The sequence below is a fragment of the Lycium ferocissimum genome, chromosome 10 (assembly GCF_029784015.1).
Source record: "Lycium ferocissimum isolate CSIRO_LF1 chromosome 10, AGI_CSIRO_Lferr_CH_V1, whole genome shotgun sequence".
Taxonomy (NCBI): domain Eukaryota; kingdom Viridiplantae; phylum Streptophyta; class Magnoliopsida; order Solanales; family Solanaceae; genus Lycium; species Lycium ferocissimum.
Genome location: NC_081351.1, coordinates 35,196,033 through 35,220,953, shown reverse-complemented (window position 1 = coordinate 35,220,953; position 24,921 = coordinate 35,196,033). Strand labels below are relative to the sequence as shown.

Here is a 24,921-nt window from a genome sequence, read left to right as displayed (position 1 = left end):
GACTCAACTTTATTTAAAATATATCTTAGTTTGTGTGATTATTTTTTTTTTTTTTTTTTTAAATATGACACAAACAAAACAATTAAATTACCTAATATCTTTCGTGATGATTGATTGGGAATAACGTGCTATGCCACCTGTTACTACAAGAGGTTTTAGATAGGAAGTATTAGAGTTCAAAAAGGTAACAATTATATGGTTACTACAAGAGATTTTAGATAGGTAGTATTATAGTCCAAAAAGGTAACAATTATTTTCCATAATTTGGCAAAACCGTGGATAACTTAAGAGAGTTTCCCGCAGTATTAACTGTTTTCCTTATCCTTGTCACCTTGTGAGTCTGTGACCAAATTCTCTAAGGGTTTGTTTAAGCTCAGGCTCAGCCAAAACCCTTTCTTTCTTACTGCCATAAGTCTCAATGACCAATGAATCAGAATCATGGCCAGTTCTTCCCCCAGAAATAATATTTGAAATACTGCTAAGACTACCCGTAAAATCCTTGTTGAGGATGAGGTGTGTTTCTAAATCTTGGCTTTCTCTCATGTCAAGTCCCCAATTCGTCAAAACACATCTAAAATTTTCAACCACGAAGCAAAATCTACTTTTTAGTAGTACCTCTAATGAATATACCCTGAAATTTTTCACTTGCTCTCTTAATGCAATTATGTATCAAGAATCTCCCCATATACCTGATGAGCTTGATTTTCCTTGCAAAGAGCCATTTGTTGCCTATAATATTGTGGGTACGTGTGATGGGTTGATCTGTATTTCTCGTGGTTTTGGCCATCTATATTTATGGAATCCGTCTATAAGAAAGTTGAAAAAACTGCCATTTTCAGTAAGTAATATGACTTCCAGTTATACGTATGGTTTTGGTTACAATGAGTGTCAAGATGATTACAAAGTTGTAGAACTAGTTATGGAAAGTCCATACAGTGCCCATGGGTTTCAGAATGAGTTTAGGGTTTATAGTCTAAGAACTCTTGGAAAAGGATTCAAGAGTGCCCAAATGATATAGTTTGCGAAGGTCTTCCTAAATTTGTAAATGGAAGACTTCATTGGATGGCTCGTCTTATTGATAAGCATAAATCATGGTAAATCATGGTTTGTTTCTTCATTGAACCTCGTAGACGAGACATATGAAAATATAGCATTGCCTGATGTCGTTGTTCTTAATTTTGATGGGGTATTAGGGGCTTTAGGTGGTAATCTGTGTGTATTTTGTGACCGTTATATCCAGATGGATGTGTGGGTAATGAAGGTGTATGGACTTGTGGAGTCATGGACTAAGGCGGCTTCGATCCCTTATAATATATCTAATAAGCATTCGATTTCACCAATTTTCATCTCCCAGAATGATGAAATTTTAATGGAACTTCGCTCACGTTTATTTTTGTATAATTCAACAAATAACACTTTCAATTATCCTAAGATTCAGACGAATCAGATCCATCATGGCATTCATGATTTTAGTCTGTACATTGAAAGTCTTGTTTCGCCACATTTTGTGGAGGAAGTTTGATAAGCTATGGATCAATGAGTGAATTATGGAAATTTGTGCTATATGGTCTTCCTTATGTGGTTTTGTGCATAATGATAAACTAACAGAATGCTTACTCGATGATTCTGGATTTAGCAAAAAAGGAGAAACAGGGAAAAGATTTCCTATGGATGTTAGTATAGCACTTATGGGGGAAGTTGGTTCTTTCAAGATTTCATCGTTTACAAAAGTTGGTGACACCAACAAAATTGGCTTTTTAGAATCTTAAGTTCAGCATGGAGTCACCAAAAGCAAAAATGTGTGTCACGGGCACGCCGATATCTTGGATCTCATTCAAGAATTTTTTAAAGATTGCAATACATTTGAATGTATCATTCCAGAAGATGAAGATGGATAACTTTGACAGGAGGTGATTTATGGGTCATTCTTTGCGTTACAAGTTTACTTTGTACACCATTTTTCTCAGTCAATGTACATTCAACTTTATATTTCACAGAATCATATATTACCAAAATATTGCATTGGCATCTTACCCTTGTGTACCCAAACGAGAGACATAAGAAATTAATGATAAATTATAGAAACCTTCTCAGACGAGGACAAACTTTTACCATGTAGATCTAACTTGTGTATCCCTTACGAATGAATTTAAGTAGACAACCATTTGTCTACCATATGCCACACTATTATCCCATAGAATAGACTAGGTAATTTTTTGCATCTGTCGCAAGAATTAGCTTGTTCTAGATATTGTAACAGCTCAAAGAGACGCTAAAATTCCAATTGAACGGCCAATTTTTAACCAGCCATAATCAACAAGTAACACGAAATAGGCAGCTATAATGGGCTTATGATTTGAAAAGGCAAACATCACCACTCGTTGGGAAACAAATAACTATAAAATCCCACAGAACAATGAACACAACTTGCGACACCAGTTAGAATTGCGACCTTCTGATCACTGGATTATTCATGCCAGGGCAAACTGATAGAAACTTAAAAAAGAAGAATATCAGCCCGCACAATTACAAAGCAACCAACTATTTGTTTTATCGTAACTGTAATATATAACATAAAGAAAGTATCTAACACAGATAAAGAAATGATTATAAACATAGAGCATAGAGCCAGAATTTGTTTACCAAACAAAACAGAAGCAGGTTGTAAGGGCGTAACGGGAACTTCATTTTTTTATTTCACTTGACAGTTCAAAATCACAATTGATAAGCTCCTATTTGAACAATTAAGATAGTAACATCGTAATCAAATTGGGGAAACATGGGAAGTTCACATCAAGAATGTACATTTATCACACGATTTTGCACCGACCAAATTATTATTATTATTGTTGCTGTTGAGGTAATGTATCGTAGAAGCTGTAACAACAAGGTTCGATCTAATTCTCTCTAACATCAAAGTGGTGTTTGACATAATTTTTGTCTAAATAATAATTGATAGCTTGTGTTAACATTACTCATGCAAGGGAAACCTTTCGTACAAAGAACTTGAAACAGAACATCAGTAAGTCTTTTAATAATAGAAGCAAAGCAGCCAGAGTAGAAATCATGCACTGTTTCTTTGCTTTGCTGATGAGACTGAAGAGTTGAAATTTCATTTCCATTTAATCTCCACTGTTACAATGCAGAAAACTTTCTTCAGGGAACATATTCTAACTCTATTGTGTGCCTACTGTACATGTAGTAGCAACTATAAACCTTTGGTCTCTCGCTAAAGATAGGTATGTGATTACAAAAATTATGGACTCTTCTTACAAGTCCTAATGTCATTTGTGTTGGGTGTTACAATAAATACAAGGTTAAAGAAGAAAAGAATGGCTGCAACAAAAGGGACTCACCTTTGCTTGATTTCCAGGATGCGCCCAGAACTATAAGAAGGCAATGAAATGTTATTAATTATAGACTTCTTTCCGCATGTTCTCACAATTCTCGCCTGTCCTTATTTTGGAACAACATGTGAGCATCTCACACCGTCTATGCAGGAGACAAGGATGCCACAAATCTTAATCAATTGGAATTGCTAGCATAGCGGACTGCTATATATAACCAAGGTTTGTTCCAGTCCACTTTGGCTCCCACAACACCTGCCCTTTCAATGTCATCAAGCTCATTTACTCGTGGAAATCCTCATAAGGCGAAGATTCACTTGATGAATCACTTTCAAATGGGGTGGTCTCTCTTGGGGACGAAGGAAGTGATTCTCTTTGTTGAGAAGATAAACCTGGAGAGAAAGACTTGTGTCAGTAACAATATGTACTGATACTTCATAGCACAGCTTAAAAAGTAATAGACTAAACTGTCAGCCCGAATGGGCCCAAAACCAATTCTGTAGTATCAACTGTGACTAAGCAACCCAGACATCATAAAGCGCTGGTCTTATTAAACAAAGCATTAATGCAGGCTTCTGCTAGCTTTAGCACAGCAGAGAGGGCAGATAGCATCTTAAATTAGTTCTTCTTAAGAGGAAAACAATAGGAGCCTAAAAGAGAGAACAAGATACTGTCCAGTTTCCACATGGAAAAAGCTCCACCAACCTTTTGGTCCTCTTGAACGGAACTTCTTTGTATGCCGTCTAATAAGCTTCTTGGCTTTTGTTATGGTTAGTTGTCTGGCAAAGGGAGAGAACTCTGCCTCACTTTCACTCCAGTCACCAGGTATCTCATTTTCTGCTTCACCCCTCATTGTCCGAAGCACGAAGGCCTTGGCCTTCCGACGCTGTGAATTGAAAAGGCCTTTTATGGAGGTGACAAAACCATCACCTGCACCGTCAGCGGGACGCTTAGGCCAGGATAAAGGGTTCTGCTCAGATTTTCCAGCTGAACCACCATCACTATCACTGAGATTAAGATCAATATCGGGGACACCAGCGGCACAAGCTTCCTTTTGATTATGTGCTTTATCTTTAAACTTCTTGCCCTGCATTAGTATATACGGACATGGTCATTGAAGTATCAGATTCTGTTAATGTAAACTATGAATCTGCAGATACATACTACTGATTATCATAAGCAATGGAAAAAAGGTTTTAACGTGGTGAAATATTGAATAAATTACACATCATGAACCTCAGATAAAGATAATTTCAAAGGAGTTAACCTGCATTCCCGTTACTGATTTTAGGACTCCCCAGATGATGTGCTTCTTAACTCTAGAGAATAGCCTCCGCCAGGTTCCAGTAAATTCAACACGATGGAATGTATCCATCAGCAATCTTAAATCACTCACAGCAAATCTTGATCCTTCATATGTAACAAGTAACTCAACCTAGCCCCATGCATATTAAACATGTATTAATTCCGAAACACAAAACTGACGAAACTACAACTAGTTATTAGCACAGATAATAGACTGACCTGACTAATCTTGATATTGTGGAACTCTCTCAATCTACGAGGCCTAGATTTTTTCTCATCCTGTGCCTTGCCCACCTTTTTTTCTTCATGAGAGGAGCGACCAGATTTGATTAGTTTTGGTTCTTTGGATTTGTTTCTGTTAACTTCATCTGGCTGCTCAATAGCGCCAAAGGGCCCACTTGTTGAAGAAGTAACACTTGAGGAGTTCATTTGCAGCATAAGTTCATCAGTAACAGATTCAGCAACATTTTCTTCCCAAGTTCTATCAAAGGATGATGTTCGTCTTAGTTCAGGGATTGAACCACAAACGATATTAGCTTTTAAGTTCTGCAACTTCGACACCTGCAATATTCAGGAACGTGAAATTCATGCTTATTAAAAAAAAGATATATGTGAAAATATTGATATAGAAAAATCAGATTAAGCTTGAATGATGAAGAATTTGCTGAGATAACTGTCCACCAAAGGGATTTAAAGCCACTCTTCACCTATCTAGCTAAGACACAACCAACAATCAACAAAGGCTCAGGGACTCACTTGGGAGGAATCAGCAGAAGAGGAAACCTGACTGGTTGAGATAACTGGTAAAGCAGAGTTGCTTGACTTAGCTAAGACCTGCGGATCTTTTGCTATATGGCTAACTGACATTGGTGCTTCCTGCATTGATGAGCCTTTCCTTGCACGCCTGGAACCAGCAGTAGTGGAAAACTTCCAAACTTCCTGTAAGCACCAAAACATTTAGCAACGACATCTTGTCAGTTGGTTAATCTTCATCTGAGGAAAAACTTATTAGCACGTATTTCTGATACATGGACATTAGACACACCTGCCTGCGCTGGGAGTCTTGTTCTTCTTCTGGAAAGAAGTACTCCCACATCATTCTATACATCATCTCAGTCAAATGTATCTTTAAGGGGTAAATCTCCACCTGTGCAACGGAGGAATCTAAACAGGTTATAAAGTATTCTCACATTAAAGAAGCCAAAATCTGAGAAAGGGTTAATCTGCCAGTCAACTCAGGAAATAAGCTTGGCAAGTTATTCAGTGTGAATAATGTAATGACCAACACAGTGCTCAGAAGTGTAAAGTTCCAGACTCTGTCATCAAGTTGATATTCCTTATCAACTTATCAAAAAAAACTAAGGTTCAAAATCCTTATCAAAAGAAACATTACTACCTGGAATAGTTCAAGAGGATAGTTTCCATCTTTTGGAGCCCCCTGCTTAGCATCTACTCGAAGCATCACTTTTCTGTAAACATGAAAAGTGAAACTATATGGTCAGGATTCAACAGTGCAAAATCACGCAAATTATGGTTTCAAGAGTAGTTGCAAAACCTGAAGGCCATAGATTAGCATTCCTAAGAACATATACTCCGTATGAGGCACATATTGTAAGATACGGCACCAAATATTACTAACAACTAGCCACTGAAGTGGTTTAAGAAGTGAATAGCAAACTGACAATTCCAAATATTCAATGATCATGCTAAGTAGGTAATCTATGGAGGTAGAGGCGAAATGCTACACTGTAGAACATTTTCAATCCCCTGACTACATGATGTATTAGTCCCATGAGTTGCTACCTATTTGTTTTTTAAAAATCGAGAAATCTCTAAGGGTGAGGCACAGTTTGAAACTGGGTGGATAATGAGATTGCCCATCTACCCTTATCCGCTTAAATACCATGCTTTTGTCTGCGACAAGGTTCCAACCTGTGATGTGCGCCTAATCCACAAGACCAAAGCCCTAGGAACCATGAGCCACCTTCTTATGGGTCTTCCCTGAAAAACTGATTTCCTTGAATTGAATAAAGGCTTATTTTGAACTATGTTTTTTATAAATGATATGCCACGCTAGGAAAGATCTTTCAGCATCTCAGCTTTCTTCTCCATAACATATGATATGGGCAAATTAAACATTGCTGGGGAAAGCTAACGGTCTTCCCAAGATGAGGAGGTGCAGGGGTAGTCACTCCTTTCTACGTGTTCTAAATTCAGAGCTGATGTAGGATAGCCTAGAGACTAATTAGAATTGGGCAGATCACTGTTAGATTATATTTCAGCTAATACAATTGACCCTACAGAGGCAAGATAGCCCTCAAAGTGGATACAGAAATCAGAGCCCAAACAAAGTCTGCCCTCCTGCATGGGAAGCATTCTAACAGGTGATAAATTTGAGGACGAGGGTGAAAATGTATTTACAACTTTATCTATTTTGACATTGATGACTTCAACACTGTCCCTTTACCAAAGAGAAACTTACTTCTTACACCCAGTTTGATATTCGCTAAAGCTAAAATTCTCCAAACAAATATATTCTATCAGTTTTTTGGACGCACTTCTCTTACAGAACAATAGATTTCAGCTCTGGCTTTATCAGTGTGCTCTATGGAATAACAGCAGAGCCAAACACTATGGACCACTTGTTTGGTAAATGAGAAAGAATAAATCTTAAATCACAGCTGCCTGTTTTATGTGATTTGGGTAGGTAACAGAAAAGTATTTGTCATAACAGTACTTAAACTATGGAAGCAGTGACTAAGTCTTGCTTTTGCTGTAGTTATCTGGATTTCCAACATAAACTCTTCCAACCTTCTATTGATTCTAGCCACCACTGATAGTTTACCAGTTCTAGTTTAGTCCTCCTCAATTCTCATCATTTCCTCCCCCAAGAGTCATTAATTCAGCCACAGATCTCCAAGATCTAATCGTGAGTAAGACTCCAAGGATCTGGTTCTATCATTCCCTTATTACCTCTCCCATACCCTAACTCACTGGATTAGGAATACCAGATACTATGTTTTACTCAGGTTGGAAGTTTCAGTTGGGTTCCTTGTACAGAACTATTTGAAGGGAAGTTCTAATACTCAAGTATGTAGCATGACTAGGCAATTATCAACAGAGATACATTATTATTATGTGTATACTTCAACCAAAGCCTAAATATGCAGTATTAAGTACTTGACGAGATCACGTGATAATTAGGAACAGAGCTAGCTAAGTGGACGAGAGAAAGAGAGTCAGCGACAGCAAGCTGTGTCAAGGTACTCAAAAATGGTCGTAGATGTGAGGTTGCCTCAAACACAATCACAATCATCTATGGTACTTCGTAAATGTAAATTAGAGGTTGTCTCAATACATGTGGCTGTCCAAGACCTGTAGGGTAATAATCATCACTATCGCCAGTTAAGAGAAAATCCTAATACAAAAGATTAAAACACAAACATGGATACAAAGGGGGAAAAAAAAAAAAAAAAAAGTAGGACTCCACCATGGCCCACCAACCCATAGAAAATAGAAGCATAAACACTACAGTATCGTGCAACAAAGAGCAACATACAGAGCAGGAAATAACTGAAATTGATGCATACTTTCCCCATTCACCAGGAGCATTCCATGCTGACAGAAGCATATCAGACTTGGCATTTGGTAAGCAGTTTCTCACAACAAAGTACTTCGTCGTGAATTTAGCAACCCCGACATCTTTGTAGTCACGGTGAAAATCATATATCTGTATAAAGAAATAGCAGATTATATTCCTTTCCTTCTGATTCAAGCGCTTCCAATTTTAAAGGGATAAATTAATGTCTACGAAAAAAAAAACTGCAAGAGCATTAAGGAGGATAGCGGAAGTTCTTAAACAATGAAACAGTTTTTTTCTGGTCATTAGATAAATTATTAAACACCTCCGGGATAGCATGAACAAAGACATGATACTTTACAGTTCCTAAACAATGAAACAGTTTCTGGTTGCAAGAGAGCTGTTTAAACACCCCAGGGATCGCATAAAAGAACGCAGTACTTTAAAGTTCAAGTGACAGTGTCCTGTATTGGACTTTACAAACACTTCAGTTTTATTATGTAATTGTCTAGATAAAACTGTAGAATAAAGTTGAAACACTGTTTATTGGAATCTATTTCCATCTAAAATGTCTAGGTCCAGAATGCATTATCTGATCAAACCCTAAGTATCTGACACTAAATAAAAAGCTTTGAATGATGACACCGACTTAGTTTACCTTGCAACAAAAGTTCTCCAATTCAGGGAATTATCACCTTATTGTTCTCAACTTTTAACCCCTCTAAATAAATGAAACTTCAGCTGCAGTTTATTCCAGTATAATTGTGTAATTACGTAGACCTTTAAGTGCTAAGAATTCAGATTCTTGTTTTTCTTTTTCATCTCTCTTTCTTTTTGTTGGAGCAAATTAGATGGTATCAGAACCAATATGGGATCAGAACGGGACAGGTTAGACAAAAAAACATAAAACAATAAACTCTGCCAGACCTTTCAACTGGTATTTACCCTGATCAAGAACTCTCTACAGGAATTTAGCCAAGCACGGATAAAACCCAAAACACTGAAGCCATGTAGAGACTCACCATGTCATTGATCTCTGCTTCGGCAAATGATTTACCATCCACGAGCATGCTCCAAACCACTTTCTTTATTTGCAAAGAGATGCGCATAGCACAAGAAGGACTTTTGTTCTTTTCTTTTTCCATCAATCGGAGTTGTGCAGCTTTCTGTAGAGCCATCCTGAGAGAAGCAGATGCCACTTTTCTAGATTTTTGAGCATGTACTAGTTCTTTCTTCAGTCTTTGCACCTACAAAAAGTTGATTTTTATAAGCCTTCATCTAATACACCTTTTCTTCCTATTAATATAATGAATATACATTTTTTTTATCAAGTAAATAAGTTTCATTCATAAACGTGTCCAAAGTGGCCGTATACAAGGGGTATACAAAAGGTAAAGAATCGACAAAAGGATATGATTCTCTACAAACTCCGTTCAATCATCTATACAACAAGGAACTCTCTGTTCACACCAAAAGAAAATAAGGGAACGGAGTCTACTTTGAGAGAAACTTGACTCTACACCTTCAAAAGCTCTCTTGTTTCTCTCTCTCCAAACTACCCACATTAAAGCAAGTGGAACCAAGTTAAAAGCCCTTGTCTTCTCCCGCTCTTCCAACTAAACGTCAAATCTATCACAGTTTTTGGCATTACCCATGGAGTGCCAAAACCATCTAAGCTTATCCCACCATAGCCTCATTTCAAGCAAAATTCCTAGAAATCTGTGAACTTCGTAGTCTTCACTACCAAAGGACACAAGTTACCACATGCAAACTATAAGAAGCAGGGTATGTTCGTCAAAATAAGTGAACACTGCATATTGGGGCATATAGGTGTTTAAGAACACGGAGTCTAAGCAGGCATACCCACTCTTATTCCGGCTTAAACAGGTTAGGTTCAAGTGGGTATAAATAAAATAACCATTGAATCATTTTGAAGAATATCTTACCTTTGCCACCAAGACTTCTATTTCACCAAAAATAGTCAGTTAAACTGTCAAAATTCTTTACCATACTTTCATAATTACTTTCTGTTTAAATTACACTGTAACTGCACTCTCGAAAAACAAAAGGAAAATAAGGGCAAATATCTATAATAGAGGCTTTCTATACACCATTTCAAGAAATTCCTTGACACACTCATTGTCTGTAATTTAAAACATAGAGTATGAGAATGACAGCCATCCAAAGCAAACAAAAGGCTACATCCAGTCACTTTTCACCTGGAAATAATCCACGAGAATTATCAAGAAATAAAAAAAGAAAATAATAGGCACATAAATCTCTTCTGTGTGGTTTGCGAGCTATTGCACAGAAGCAGGGTTTACCCTGTGCGCACCCAAAGGGTAGCGGCTGCGGGTTCCCTTGTCATCCAAAAAAAAAACACACACAGCTATAACTTTCAACGATCGTAACAGCAAAACTAAAATCAAGAGAAGAAAAGCCTTGAAACCACATTTGCATCACTATAGTGCACTGGAACAGATTGCTTTAAAAACCTCCACTGGGAGAAGAGAATCTCAAAGCAACCTGAAACTTGAAAGAGAGAGGTGCAGCAAGCTCATCTCATGGCATACTATTCACAAAAATTAGTAAATTGAAGTTGAATTGCTCATGATATGTGGAGAAACTATGGATAAGAAAAGTAAGTCAAGCAGAGGACCATGAAAATTGAAAAGCCCTTTTTTGCTTCTTTCACTTTTTGGCAGGTCGTCACGACCCATCACTATTGATATACAACTCAAGGTAGCCTATATGCACAGATTGGCCGTGTGTATTTTATAGGAAGTTGGACCAGTCAAGGCATGTGGTTGGACTGGGTCGTGATTGTGCTCATTAGTCGCCCCCCATTTTACTTATTTAAGTATGTGAAAAATGATAGTGCTTGGGATAAGAGGAAAATGCAGAAACTCTTAATTCAACTGGAAGAACATTGGAAATTGGGAATCTGAACTCTCCTTCGGGATCATCCGATTGACAAGTGTCCAGGCCCAACAAAAAGGACATGATGTGAGAACCAAGATATGTAAAGGAGGACAATTACTAAGCCCTTTATGGGCCATAATAACCAATATATTCCATGTCAAAGGACCTCAGGTTTTCATTTTTGACTAAACCGTTGGCATGGATCTCAAAATCTTCCCAAATTCAAAAACTTAGCTTTTCGTACAGAAGTCCAATGCCATTTTACCAGGTGACGGCCTTGAATGATATTCCAGGCCGTAGTGGCAACTGTGCCTCATAGAAACAACTAGTAAAGAGTGCATATGATAGGCTTAGACTTATGCAATCATTTCAGAATCAACTGGTTAAACAGGAAATGAATTCTGTCATATTTCACATCTAAACAATATTAAAGTGCTTCAGAAAGTTCTTGTCTTACCAATATGGACCTTCCACCAGCAATAATCCAATGATCACCTTCTTTTACCGGGTTCCTGTCGGCAGGTGCATCATTATAAAGAGATAATTTCCTAATATCATCCTGGATCAACTTCTGCACTCTCTCTTTCTGTTCAAGGTTCACTCTTGCCAGTTCTACCTCTTCAACGCCATCAGGAACAACTTCATCAGCCTCCTCTTCAACATCTTCATCGTCACCTGCCGGATATGACAGACTAACTTTTCGAGGCCTGTTTTAGGATTTTCAATTAATTCTCTCAAAGATTTAGGATATATATATGGAGATGCAACTCATCACATCCAAGTATAATGGAGGCTTCTAAGGAACAAAATGAGGGTTAGATTGCAGCTCTCCAAAAGCACGTTAAACACAATAATAGGTTTAGTAATGTTACTCCGTCCATCCCAATTTATGTGAAGGTGTTTGACTGGGCACGGAGTTTAAGAATGATAAGAAGACTTTTGAAACTTGTGTCTAAAACAAGTCATAGATATTTGTGTGGCTATAAATCATTTCAGTAGAGGTAAAATGGGAAGTTTAAAGTTAAAGGGTTACTAAACATAGAATGGTGCCATTCTTTTTGGGATTGACTAAAAAGGAAAGAGTGTCACATAAATTGGGATGGAGGGAGTAATAATTAGAGATCTAAATAACTGTCTGTCCTTACTTTGGAAGCCGGGCAAATAGAAGATTGGTCAACACATCTAGCATAACTTGGAACTGGCGGGATGTCATTGTTGCTGTTATATTATCTGAATTGAATGAAAGCTCCTTCAAAGGCTTCACCTATGATAATACATAATCATGATTGAAAATCGAATGATGATAACATCGTTATCAAAAAAAAAAAAATTAAAAAAAAATAAAGGGATGAAAACATATGATGTAACAAAGAATTGGTCTGATAAGTCGGATAGAGTTCTCACAACATAAACCAACATGATTAGGTTATCACAGAATTTGGAAACACGGATACCTTCAAGTCTGCGGTTCCACCTTTATGCCTAGTATAGCGGAAATACATATCACAAGGCATAAAGACCCTCTCCAGTAAAGCTCCAGTGCGCTTCACTTTCGGAGAGCTTCTTCGAATTTTAGGAAGCCACTGCAGTCCAGCCCCTGGATCTACATCAGTTGGAGCAACATGTGCCTGTACATGTTCTAACATCACAGAGTACTCCATGCGATTCCATGTCATTTCAGGTTGAGATTCACGAATTTGAACATTTCCTCCACCTAGAGCTTGTTTAATCACATCATAGCCAATGGAAAGAACTGAGTGGAAAGAACGAGCCAAAACACGACCACTCACAGCAGCTAACAGAAATCTACCCTGTCAAAACAAAAAGGTGCCAATAGCATTAGCATCAATGAAAAATTAGAGCATTGCGATAAAGTTTAGATATTAGTTTCCCCTTTCTTTTGTATTTAGGATTACTGATAGTCATGATTTTGCTTACAACTTTCGATTGAACATGGCTAAGATAGTAAAGCCAAAATCCTTAGAATCTCACATTGCAGAAATAAGTAAATGGATCAAGACTGGTCCAGATTGTTCAATAGAAGAGTAGAGAATAAGGAAATTATTACTCCAAAAAATAAACAGAGTAGCGAATGAGGATGCCTAAACAAAAAAAATTACAATGCAATAAAGGACTTCTAATCTGATAGTAAACAGCTGAATATATCAAATACTACTATGCCTCAATCCAAAGCAAGTTGAACTCGGCCTATATGAATGGTTCTTTCAAAACCGACCAAACCAACCTTACCGAATTGATTATTAAGTTTTTTAAATAAAATCGCAGGTTTTGATATAAATCTGTAAAAGTACCGAATAGTTAGGGCAGGTTTTAAATTTTATAAAAGAAACCGACAAAAAACTGAACCGAACCGAACGGAATAAATTATATTGTATAAAATGTATTTTATACATTAAGTCAAAAATAATGAAACATTGAAATTTTGACCTTGGGCGTTGAGGTGGATTCAAATGGAAATGACTACAAGTAACACCCACAACTACTCTAGTATTATTGAAACTAAATTGCTTACGGCAATTTTGCAGCAGCAAATCACCAATGACATGACAGTGAATTATATACAGTGAACTAGGAAGCTATGTTCCAGAACCAATCCAATTATTTAATACTGCTCTAAAAAATTAACAGATGACTAACTAACTTACATTTGCATCTTCTGAGTGAAGATTGAACTGTGGTTCAATTACATTGACCATGAAATGGCGAGTGCCCTCCCCCTCGGTGTCTTCAATGTTGGCAAACTGTGCTGGTAATAGAAAAAAGAAAATGGATAGTATGCAACAATAAACATTTTGCAGCGAGGAGTTCAAACAGTGAGAAGAAGAACAAAAGATTATGACTGATATCTCAAATATTATATAAGCTTTTGTATCATGCAAATGCAGCTATGTCAAGCTGCTATAATTAATCAATTGTCAAAAAAAGAGCTAATGTAGAAGGTAGATTGGATGTGCCAAACATCTGAACTCGAAATATGTGACATCATCATGCTGTCTATCAGAAACAGCCTCTCTACCTTCACAAGGTAGCGGTAACGGCAAGGCCTGCGTACACACCACCCTCCCCAAACCCCGCTTGTGGGATTACACTGGGTATGTTGTTGTTGTTGTTGTTGTACAGATTAGGCAGTATAATATTAGATCAGAAACTAAAACTGCTGATGTATAATAACTACCAACTATACAACAGACTGCAAGCATTTTAGAACCGTGTTAAGTTTCACTAATTCTCAAAGAAGAATGCACACCTCTAATGCTCTAAAGTCAAGATAGAGAGTCAAGGTCGAGTTAAAGCTTACCAAAGGAACTAGATGGAAGAGTTTCTACTTTAACTTCACTTGATGGAGGTGATTCTGCTTGTGCTTTTGATGGCCTCACGTGCTGTGGAGAAGAGGAACTTGCACCATGACTGACTGGAGACTTCTGGTGATCATCTTGAGGTAATTCAGTTCTATCAATTGCCTCACTATCCTGCAGCATCTTTCTTTGGGCATACTGCCTAGAAGGAGAAGGTTTTGGAGTTTCAAAAGCTTTAGATATTCCACCTACCCAAGACCAAACTGCATCCCTATTCTCAAGTGTCCACAAAAGCTTAAGACCATAGACAAAGATACGCTGACAATTATCAGCGATCACTACATTATATCCATCATCGTCGCTAGGGTCAGATCTTGTATGGTCATCACTTTCACTCCCATTTTCAAACTCAGATCTCACATATGTCATCTCGACATTTCTCCTACCAGCTTCTTGCCAAGCCAACAACCTATCTGGTTCAGCTTTTGGGGCTTGCCTTCTGATTGTAAAGTAATCAGATGATAAAAGAAAGCCATCATCATGCTGTCTCTCCATGCTGCTGCTCATACTGCTAGTTTTATCATTAGAAGACCTTTCTGTTGATGCAGATTGTGATGTTTTCCTAGTCATTTTAACAACCTTTGCAACACTGCTATTATCATCTCTATTTATAAATGCCTTAGGCATGTGCAGGTCAAGACCCTGGTACACAAGATCAAGAGTGTCACGTTTGGTCTCAAATGTGTATTTTTGCTTCCCCCGGCCATAATAAAGTTCATACTTTAACTTGTTCATAGAAAATGTCAGCCCCTTAGCTGGGTCATCATCGTCTAAAGGCATATGCTTTATGCATGCTGGTGTCGCATCAACTCTGAACATAAATTCCGTCATCACCTTGTCTAATGACAGATTGCCAGATCTAGGAACTCTCGGAATTCCAAAACGCGGCCACCTAGAGAAAGACCGCAATTTGTGAGGCGGATTATAATTTAAGCTCCAGAATCTCAGTATCCATGCCAAATCATGAGGACCAAGTTTTAGTGTTGGAAAAACTGACAAGCTATCAGGCTTTGTTGCACCACTGCCAGCTGCACCCAGGACACGTTGATCACCCATGGAACAAAAGCTTGACTGATTATCATGAGTAGGAAGAGATGGCCTAAGCAACAGATTCCACCTTAGTGACAGAGAAGTTGATCTAAACGGGTCATAAACTTTTTCACGAGGCACTCCTTCACTAGGAAATGCAAATAAATAATGGTTTAGAGGGTTCCCAGAATCACATTCCCACTCCATTATTACTTCAAGGCTAAAGGCTGGGGCCTCTATGAAACCAGGTGGAAACTTTAAGTTGGAGTTCTTCAACAAGCTGCTCAGTAGAATCTTGAAGTTCTTCGCAGAACAATAAACACGACCATCTGACTGCTGGAGTTCCATATACCCAGATCTTATCTGAAGCTTGTCAGACTTCTCATAAGGATCAGTACTGGCAAGAATATTCCATTGGGACTCAGAAAAATATAAGGAGGTGTTTCCATGAATGTAGTTCCTCATTTCATCCCACCAAGGCAAGCTCTTTTCTTTTTTCGGCAGTGGAGGATCTGGACTTGGATTCCTGATGCTCAAATTTGCCCTACGCAGGGCCACTGTAAAAGCATAGCTAATATCAGCAAGAGCTGGTTCAAAACCCACTCCATAGGAAATTTCTGCTTTCTGGAAATGTAAGGGCAAATCGGAGTATGTTTTCATTGGTGGTGTTGTCCCACTAGCAGAACGGAGCAAACGGACCTTCCTCCATCTCCCAATGTACACATTTTGGTGGATTTGGGGCTGAAAGCAAGTTGCCTACACCCAATAAAAAAAAGGCTGAGTTTGTGTCAACGAGACTGTTGTCAAAATTCAGACCATTCTAAAACAAACTAAGATTGCTTCTCAAGAGTCAAATACAGTAAAATGAGGAATATAATATATCTTGCACTTTAACACCATACTCCAACACAAAGAAGCAAAGTTAAACATGGATATTCAAATTGGTAATGCCATCTCAAATGAAGGCTTACCACATAGACAAATTTCCAACGCTAACTTTCACAAGGTAGCATTTCAGTGATTACATATGGAAAAGCTTGATCGTTCACCCAAGTATGGAGTTTGGATAGGAATTTATAATGATTTTATATGTTACAATTTTGTAAGCTATTGATTCTAGAAAAAAAATGTACAAAATTACAACAATCAAATCGAACGATCAAACCATACCTAATCAGTATAAATCAACTCAAACTAATCCCAGGGCTTTCAATCTATTATAACCCAGGGAGAACCACACCCCAAAAGCTAGCTATTAAGGTGTGAGAGCCCAAGGTTACATAAGCCACCGATGTGAATATAACAGACCACCACCCTCCATATGCATCATCCTCGACGGCTGTGCGCTAGACATTACTAGCCCCGGACGAACACTGCCATACCGGTGTCACCATCCAAGGCACGACGGCACAAAGGGGTTGGCTCTGATACCAATTGTAATAACCCAGGGAGAACCACACCCCGAAAGCTAGCTATTAACTCGGAAGAGCCTAGTGCTATATAAGACACCGATGTGGGACATAACACACTCAAGTTGGTATATTCATGTCAAGAGTGTGAGAAATGTATACGGTTCAAAGGCCTCTAAGATTTAGCATGAACCTAGAAATAGGATGCACTTACCGATCGGTGAAAGGAAAGAGTTATCAGACTTAATTCTTTTAACAAACAATTAATGTAAGTCGCATTTTCATGATTCGTTTTGTTAATGAAACACATTACTTCATCAAAAAAAAAGGAAAGAGTTGGGTCAGCCATCGATAAAGGAATATCAAACTCTACCCGTGTGAGGCCTCGTAGCTAGGGAGAGCCATAGAATTGGATGGTTATATTAGAACATCAGTGGAAAGGTCGAGAATGCGCCTAAAAATAGCGTTAGAAGCCAGATTAGCAAAGTGTATCCCGAGTTAGAGCAAATGCAATGCGACATCCCGGCAAAAAAGGGCAGTTGCACGGACTCTTCACTTTCGATGCCTCACCCGTGTCGGATTCTCAAGAAAAACACTACTTTTAAAGAATCCGACACGTAACAATCGACATTTTGGAATCTCAACTCCTACTAGCATCCTCAAGGCTAGATATTTAGAATGTTTATTCAGTTGGCACTTTCTTTCCCCTGTAAACATTGTGGATAACTTTCTGGATTTTGTTAGGTCCCTGTCTCTAGCTCAGTAGAATATTCAGGGAATTCTATTGGCTGTTTCACAGATTTTAGCCTAAGTTTGCTTCATGTTTTGTTTGAAGCAGCTCTTTTGCTCTCTTGTAACCTTGCATCTTCTTGATGCTTTTCTAAAATGGTTCGATTACTTTACCCCAAAAAAAAAAAAAATCTAATAAAAATTGGAATTTAGGCCGAACTCAAGCCCCCCAAAAAAAAAAAAAAAGAGTAACACAGTTTGAGAAGATGCAGAGATATTTGTCATGGTATAAAAATATCATACAAAGCGACATTAATATGAGTGCATCAACAATCAAGAAAGTGCAGCTAAGACCGCAAGATCAGTCTATTTCAGATATTATATTTTCACAGCATTAAATTGAAAAAGGTAATTGAATTGCAAGAATTTTCCGGAAAACATTACTCATCTATCGCAGTAATCATTTCAAGGAATAAACAAACAAGAAGACCCATACTATTCTCTGCAAAAGAAAGTAATAACGCTAAATTTTACCAAGTCCGCCAATATGGTGCTGAATATATAAAAGAAAATATTACAAGTATGCTACAGACTTCCCAAAATTCTGGCAGTTCAAATATGCGAAAGAGCAAAGAAAATCCACACAAAAGATTCAGTGAGTCTTATTAAATCATATTAGAAGATGGTGCTAAATGTACAAAAGAAAATATTACAAGTATGCTTTGGAGTTTCCAGAAGTCTGAAAGTTCAAATATGCGAAGGAGCAAAGAAAATTTACACAAGTCCAAAATATGTAACTAGCTTTTAAAGTTAGGAGTAAAATTAAACATTAAAACGCAACTGTTTGAATTGATCCACATCTTAGCAATGGTGATTCAATAGGTCCTATTAAAACATATTGGATGGTTTGCCTGCTTTTTTATAATGAGCGCCAATTGGGTTGTCACATCCTTCAGAGAGAAATCATTTGTATAGGTTAAAGTGAAACGCAAGTAGTTCTTGTTAACATATTTTCACCAAAACATTTTTTTAACAGTTTGGAGATGAAGAAAATAGGAAGAACAATGATTAGACCTGCTGAGCCAGTATAACACGTCCTTCACATCTGCCAGAAGTTGCAGCAAACAGCGGGCACGTATAATTTCTTATCCGAACAACAAGGGAACCCGTGTGCAGATTGATATTACTACCATATAATCGTGAAAATGGGATGCTATGCGCACGACATACTGGATCAAGCTTTTGCAGAATCTCTATCATCCCAGCATCACCTCCTTCAATTCTTGTCAAGGTTACATCCAATTCTGTAGCAGAAACTGAAAAGAGAGAACTCCTGGCTGTGCTAGGCTTGAAACCCCTTTGAAACCCTTCACTACAGGCTCCAGATCCTTGCGATTGCACAAGATTTTGGCATGCCTGGTAATACGACCTAAATGACTGCTTATAAATCTCCTCTTGCAATTTCTTAATGGCTAAAGTGTCATCCACGTCAATCTCTTCCCCATTGAAATGGATCTTACCATCTTCAAGAGAATCCCTTTTTTCTGCAACGCCAAGAGATTTGCCACCTTTAGAAATGAGCTCATCAATAAAGTTTAATCTGACAGCTAATTCACAAGCCTCCTTCTTCAACAGCTGATAATGTTCGTCAAGCCATCCCTGCATTGGTTGTTCTTCTATATCAGCAGTGAGTTTCTTTATGCAAAATCTAACTCGTCCAATTTTTGATGAACTAGTCTCTTTAGCTTTTGATTTCTCTTCCTTATTCGGAAACAAAAGTTTAGTTTTTGCAGCAGTAACAAGCTTTAAAGCTCGAAGCATTTCCTCAACAGAATCATCGATGGCCCGTAATTCCAACTTGTATGGCATGCATATGTGGACATCACGTGCTTGAATAACCCAATCCCATGTTGTGCCTATCTCGTGTTTTGCAGTTGATGCACTTCTAGAAGCATTTGGAATGCGAGAGACTTGCAATCTGCTGCTTCTAAATATTCTTGCATTATTAAAGCTGAGCATTAACCCTTCAAGAAGCACACCAATCCGAGCATTTTCAGAAAAGATTGACTGCACCTGGACAGTTGTCTCAACACCATCTCCAACTTCAGCAGATATATTAAGCATTTCCACATCAATAGCAAAGATGGATTCTCTTTTCTTGCGTTTATCCAGTGGTACTGACTCCATTGAAGTCTCATTTCCCTGCCCATTATCTCTAAGGTCGCCTTTAGTAAGCTCCTGAAGCTTCTGATTGTGCAGAAGTAATTTCAAGTGCAGCCCGAGTTCAACCAAAGCTATATGTACGTCAGGCTCCCATCTGACTGATATATCAGTGGCACTAAAGAGTGAGCATACCGCAATCTCCTTAAGACCACCAGATCGCCTCACAATTTTTGCGTTCTGCATGTCAAGCAATGTAACTGTTGCTCCAGGGAGGTTACTGTCTTCCAAATGTTCTTGATAGATTGATCTCGCTCTTTCAAGCTCCATTTGTGTAGATTGTTTCTCCTTGTTAATGGATAGATTTAGATGGAAAATATCAAGGGACAGAGAATACTTGAGTTTTTTAAGTTCAACTGGAGCTGTAGGTGTTATAGTTGCAGTGCGGGGTGTACCATCAGCTGAAACACTAATTACAACTCGACCTCCCTGAGATCCATAGTTGGCACGTTTGGGATCAGGAACAACAGAATTTTCCAAACCCACTTCTCCACAAACATTTAAAGAACATCTTTCTAGATTGAATTTGATGAGTTGAATCCCTTTCCCTGATGGCTTAGACGATTTTGTCACCCGGTTGTGTGGTTTCTTCCCAGAACCAGAAAGACTCTTCAGTAAACGCTTGAAAGACAAAGCTGTAGACATCAGAGACCCAATGCGCCTGAAGGTTAAGTGAACACCCATCCCAGTAACATCAACAGAGAGAACTGTTTTATACTTGAGGCCATCTTCAGGTGAATCCATATCTTTCTTGCCCCAGTCAGCACTGATTTTTGCAATATAAATAAGTGAACCCATGTTCGTTTCAACCCCAAAGAGGCTCTCCTTTAAGCATTCCCGATACTCATCTGACATATTCAGATTAAATTCACCAAGTTCCACGTGAACCCCTGTGCCTGTACTTGATATATTATTGGCAAAGACATGTGATGACTGTGAACAACCCTGCAATGTACAAAAGGAACATGATATCACTATTTAAAACAAAAAGATGAAGTAACATGGTTCTGATAGACAAGGATTTTACAGACACAAGCCGAACAGTTAACTATCTGTGCTTATTCTGCTGTCTAACTTTTACCAGTTTGCATGGAAATAGAAATTTATCGTTAAAAGGATAAAATGAAATTTAAGATTAACATGCCCTCAATTACATAGAAAGGCCCAAAAAGAATCAACTCAAGCAAAGGTCAGCAGCTCACTTGTAAGTTGAGGACATAAGTTGTTAAAAAGAGTTAAAAGACAACCAGTTTCACACAATGGTGAAGTCAAAAACACGATACTCCACACATATTCATAGGTAATATACTGTTTCATATATCCTACACTGCTCTCAAGTTAACTATCCAAATAGCCAATTAGAAAGCTCATGAAAAGCTTTTTCTTTCTTTAGTTGAGCTCGGACACAAAAGAAGATAGCTTTAGACAATACAGAAACAAAAAACAAACTCACCCCACCCATTCGGCATAATGTACTATTCAGATACCCAGCATTGCTCTCGGGCTTAAGGAAACAAGTATGAAACATAGATAGCATGCAAAAAAGTTAAATCAGAGCCAGAAAACTTTCCTCCTGTGTACGCTAAGATACAGATGGTTTTTGAAAAGAAAAGAGAAGTCTTTTAAGTGGGGAACCAAAAAAATAATGCCCTTAACATGGGTAAAAGATGTGGATATGATGTCAAAGGGTCTTACATGATAGAGTGCTGAGCCATTCAAATCATAGAGCACCATAGTCATTTCTGGGGCTGAAATAGTGGAGGTCCACATGAATGCTTTATGATCAGATGAGTGTGATTTTTCAGTAGTAGTTCTTTCTCCTTGAAGAACCATTTTCTTTTTTCTCAAAGCATGAAGGCGCATCCACGGATGTAATCTAGTTATCACCAGGTTGCACTGAGTACCTCCAAGCTTGACATCAACTTCTGATCTAATGGGTGAAGCAGGCTGTAAAGTAAAGCATCTGAAGCAATTAAATAGATAATGGAGAAAGTAAAACATAAGACTTGAAAAAACATTAACGCCATGGGGAAAGCAGCAAAGATGATACAGAATCAAATAAGAACATGTCATGAAAGAAACCAGTTCAAATAGCAGTCTGCAAACCTAATAGATTTAGTCACGTGTAATTAGATATACTTAGATGTCCTAACTTGTACATTCTTTTATTTATTATTGTTCGTGAGATATTTTCTTTTATAATAAGCAATTTTCTTTTATAATGGCTAAAACCCTGTATGGCCGAATTTCCAAAGAACTAGTTATTATGAGAAGCATTTTTTTCCAGAATGGCTTTTCAGAGTAGTACTTCTGGAGAGTAGGTGGTTTTTGAAGAATTTGATAAACAGATTGTGTTTAGCCAATCTTTTCAAAACACACTTTTGAGTGTAAAATTACGAAAAAAGACAGAATCAAGGTTTCCGAATAAAGAATCTCAAGATTTGTCTCACAATTATATTAACTAAACAGAGAAGTAGTTTAAATATTTATAATAAGTTTTTTTATTTTTATCTAATTTAAATAAAAAATATATGTTAAAGCACAGGAAGACATAATATATAAATGGAGAAAGTCAAATAATGCTTATTGTAGGAAAAGGCACATACAAACGACCACGACCCAACCGTAGGTATCATCTATTAAGTTGGGGGAGGGGTCTAATTCTCCAATCATGGTAATTGTAGTATCTAAAAGTCAAGAATATTGGTTCAGATGACTAGAGTCTATCCAAGTTTGCCTTCTAAAACAGTGAATGAAGCAAATGTACCACTTTGTATTTTGTTCTGTGCAGCAGTTACTAGAAAAGAGCACAAGTAAGGGAGAGAGAATAGAAAATGATACTGCCAAAGATTATTATCACATACCTGAAGTGGAATATATACAGAAGAGACAACATCAAGTTTTAATATCTCCAAAACTGATATGCCACCATCTTTCAGTAGCTGCAGTATAAAAAGAGCCACTTTTATTTCTTAGAAACGAGTACCACTTTAAGGATAGGAGAAACATGTGACTAATAGAAATTTTAACATAAAAAGTTGGAAACCACTGATGAATACAAACATACATGAATCTCACTGAACTCCATCTGAATATCAACCCGCGTACTTTCTCCAATATCTTCAAAGGATCGGGACTTTGTGCCTCTCAGTTGGATGCCCATAATGTTATTCTCAACCATAAGGCCCACTTCACCGTGCACAAACTTCATATCCAGTTTGGGTAGCACAAAGCTAAGCTATCAAACAAATACAATAATTATGTCAATCAGACTCTACATATCTTCCCAACGTTCTTGTGGAAAAAAAAAAAAAAAAACTAACTTCCAATCACTAAGTTATGCAATAAGCGCAAACAAAACTGGAGAAGATAAACAAATTAGATATAGATAGAGATGTCAACTTTGATCCATAGATGTGTAAATCTCCCAGAATTTAACGGGTTGGGTCATAATATTTCTTACCAGGTCAATTTGGCCTGTACCACAAGCTGACCCATCTTTTGAATGGGTCAACTTGGGCTGCTGAACAGGTCAGCTAATCAACCCGTGAAGTAGCATAACAACCCTGTGTTTCATCAACGAGAAAGAGGGAGTTGGTTTGCCTGGCGTTGACGGCCCCAATACTCTAAACTATTTTTCTCTTGTTTGTTTCCCACTCTCGGCACTTGGACACTAAATTAACAAATCCATGTTTTCTGTTTATCAGTGTTTTTGCTTATTCTTTCTTTATGAACTTTTTTTTTTTCCGGTTTATTCTGTTCGCCATAAAGGTGACTACTTACTTCCAGTACAGTAACTAATACTTATATACATGTTTATATACACAAACACGCACCAACTAGGGAGACATTACTAGATGGACAAATATTTATAAGTGAATAGCATTTGAATCCAAACCTTTTAATATCTTAACTTATAGTTAAGGTAGAAAGGAATGATCCAAAACAAAAACAAAAAAAAAGGAAAATAGTGAATTATTATAACCTAAAGGGTAGCTCTATTTTGGATTCCATGAGCATTCGTACCATTAGCAGCGAGTGGAGCGATACTAACAGCGAAGAACCTAAGGAAGTGGAGGATCGCCTATGTTAATTGGTGCTTCATGTGTAGATGTTCAGGAAAAGATGTAGATCATCTTTTGTTGCATTGCCAATAGGCGGGCACCGCCTGTTGTCGAAGGTCCTAAATTGGTTTGGAATACAATGGGTGATGCCAACGGTACAGTGAAGGTTTTGGTATACTGTATACGGGGTTTCCCTATTATTTATAAAACTGTTTACCGTATCAAAAGAAATTGTATATCGTCGACGCTCCAATTGGCAGGTATGGTCATGCGAATGCTGTGATGTGTCCCACATTGGTGGAGGGATGGATTGTTGTCTTCTTATATGGTCTTGAGCTAGTTTTTGGGGTTGAGTTAGGCCCAAGGTCAATTTCTTCACATCCAGATTACAAAAACAAATCAAAGCATCGAGAATACTAGTATATCACGACTTTAAACAGTATTTGAACACATGGTTTAGCCATTATCTTTTTGGAAAATTGTAAAAGTTGAAGTGTATTCCTAGTTCCCCTGAAGGTGGAGAGACTTTTTGGGATTTAAGATTTAGAAGGAATTTTCAAGATTGGGAAGTGAACGAGTTTCAAAGTTTGATAGATTTGCTTCATAGGCAAGTCAATCCGGTGGATAATCCCGATGTGTGGTGGTGGGGCCTGGGAAATAAGGGAGTGATCTGTGTGAAGTATTTTTGAGAAACTTTGTTTAGGAGGAGGGTGATTTCCCATGTAATACAATATGGGTTCCAAGTGTGCCGAGAAAGGTGTGTTTTTTCACTTGGCTAGCCACAAGAGGGTGATTTTGATGGCAGAAAATCCTAGAAAACGGAAGGTTGTCTGTGTCAGGTGGTGTTACATGTGCAAGGAGGTGGGGGAGGACGTGGACCATCCTCTTCCGGTAAGATTGTGGTGCGATATGTTTAGGTGGTTCCGCACTCCTTGGGCT

The 24,921-nt window shown here is 37.9% G+C and overlaps 1 protein-coding gene and 1 pseudogene across 2 annotated transcripts in view; one reads left to right on the top strand and one right to left on the bottom strand.

The window, feature by feature from the left end:
• Nucleotides 1-120: 120 nt before the first annotated feature.
• LOC132033596 (F-box/kelch-repeat protein At3g23880-like) lies at nucleotides 121-2,267 on the top strand (annotated as a pseudogene).
• Nucleotides 2,268-3,091: 824 nt separating this feature from the next.
• Nucleotides 3,092-24,921, bottom strand: part of LOC132033595 (protein SABRE) — a 33,328-nt gene continuing 11,498 nt past the window's right edge. Inside the window, exons 6-23 of one of the 2 annotated variants that reach the window (XM_059423606.1) lie at nucleotides 22,986-23,156; nucleotides 22,783-22,860; nucleotides 21,614-21,865; nucleotides 18,773-20,863; nucleotides 14,474-16,316; nucleotides 13,821-13,921; nucleotides 12,609-12,965; nucleotides 12,300-12,418; nucleotides 11,612-11,861; nucleotides 9,255-9,479; nucleotides 8,243-8,382; nucleotides 6,049-6,121; nucleotides 5,698-5,799; nucleotides 5,409-5,591; nucleotides 4,872-5,213; nucleotides 4,615-4,782; nucleotides 4,053-4,434; nucleotides 3,092-3,739 (exon numbers count right to left, since the gene is read on the bottom strand). In XM_059423606.1, coding sequence (XP_059279589.1) covers nucleotides 3,630-3,739; nucleotides 4,053-4,434; nucleotides 4,615-4,782; nucleotides 4,872-5,213; nucleotides 5,409-5,591; nucleotides 5,698-5,799; nucleotides 6,049-6,121; nucleotides 8,243-8,382; nucleotides 9,255-9,479; nucleotides 11,612-11,861; nucleotides 12,300-12,418; nucleotides 12,609-12,965; nucleotides 13,821-13,921; nucleotides 14,474-16,316; nucleotides 18,773-20,863; nucleotides 21,614-21,865; nucleotides 22,783-22,860; nucleotides 22,986-23,156 — 6,987 coding nt within the window. In that variant the 3' untranslated portion in view covers nucleotides 3,092-3,629. The remainder of the gene's footprint in view (nucleotides 3,740-4,052; nucleotides 4,435-4,614; nucleotides 4,783-4,871; nucleotides 5,214-5,408; nucleotides 5,592-5,697; nucleotides 5,800-6,048; nucleotides 6,122-8,242; nucleotides 8,383-9,254; nucleotides 9,480-11,611; nucleotides 11,862-12,299; nucleotides 12,419-12,608; nucleotides 12,966-13,820; nucleotides 13,922-14,473; nucleotides 16,317-18,772; nucleotides 20,864-21,613; nucleotides 21,866-22,782; nucleotides 22,861-22,985; nucleotides 23,157-24,921) is intronic. The other variant, XM_059423607.1, reaches the window with a different exon arrangement.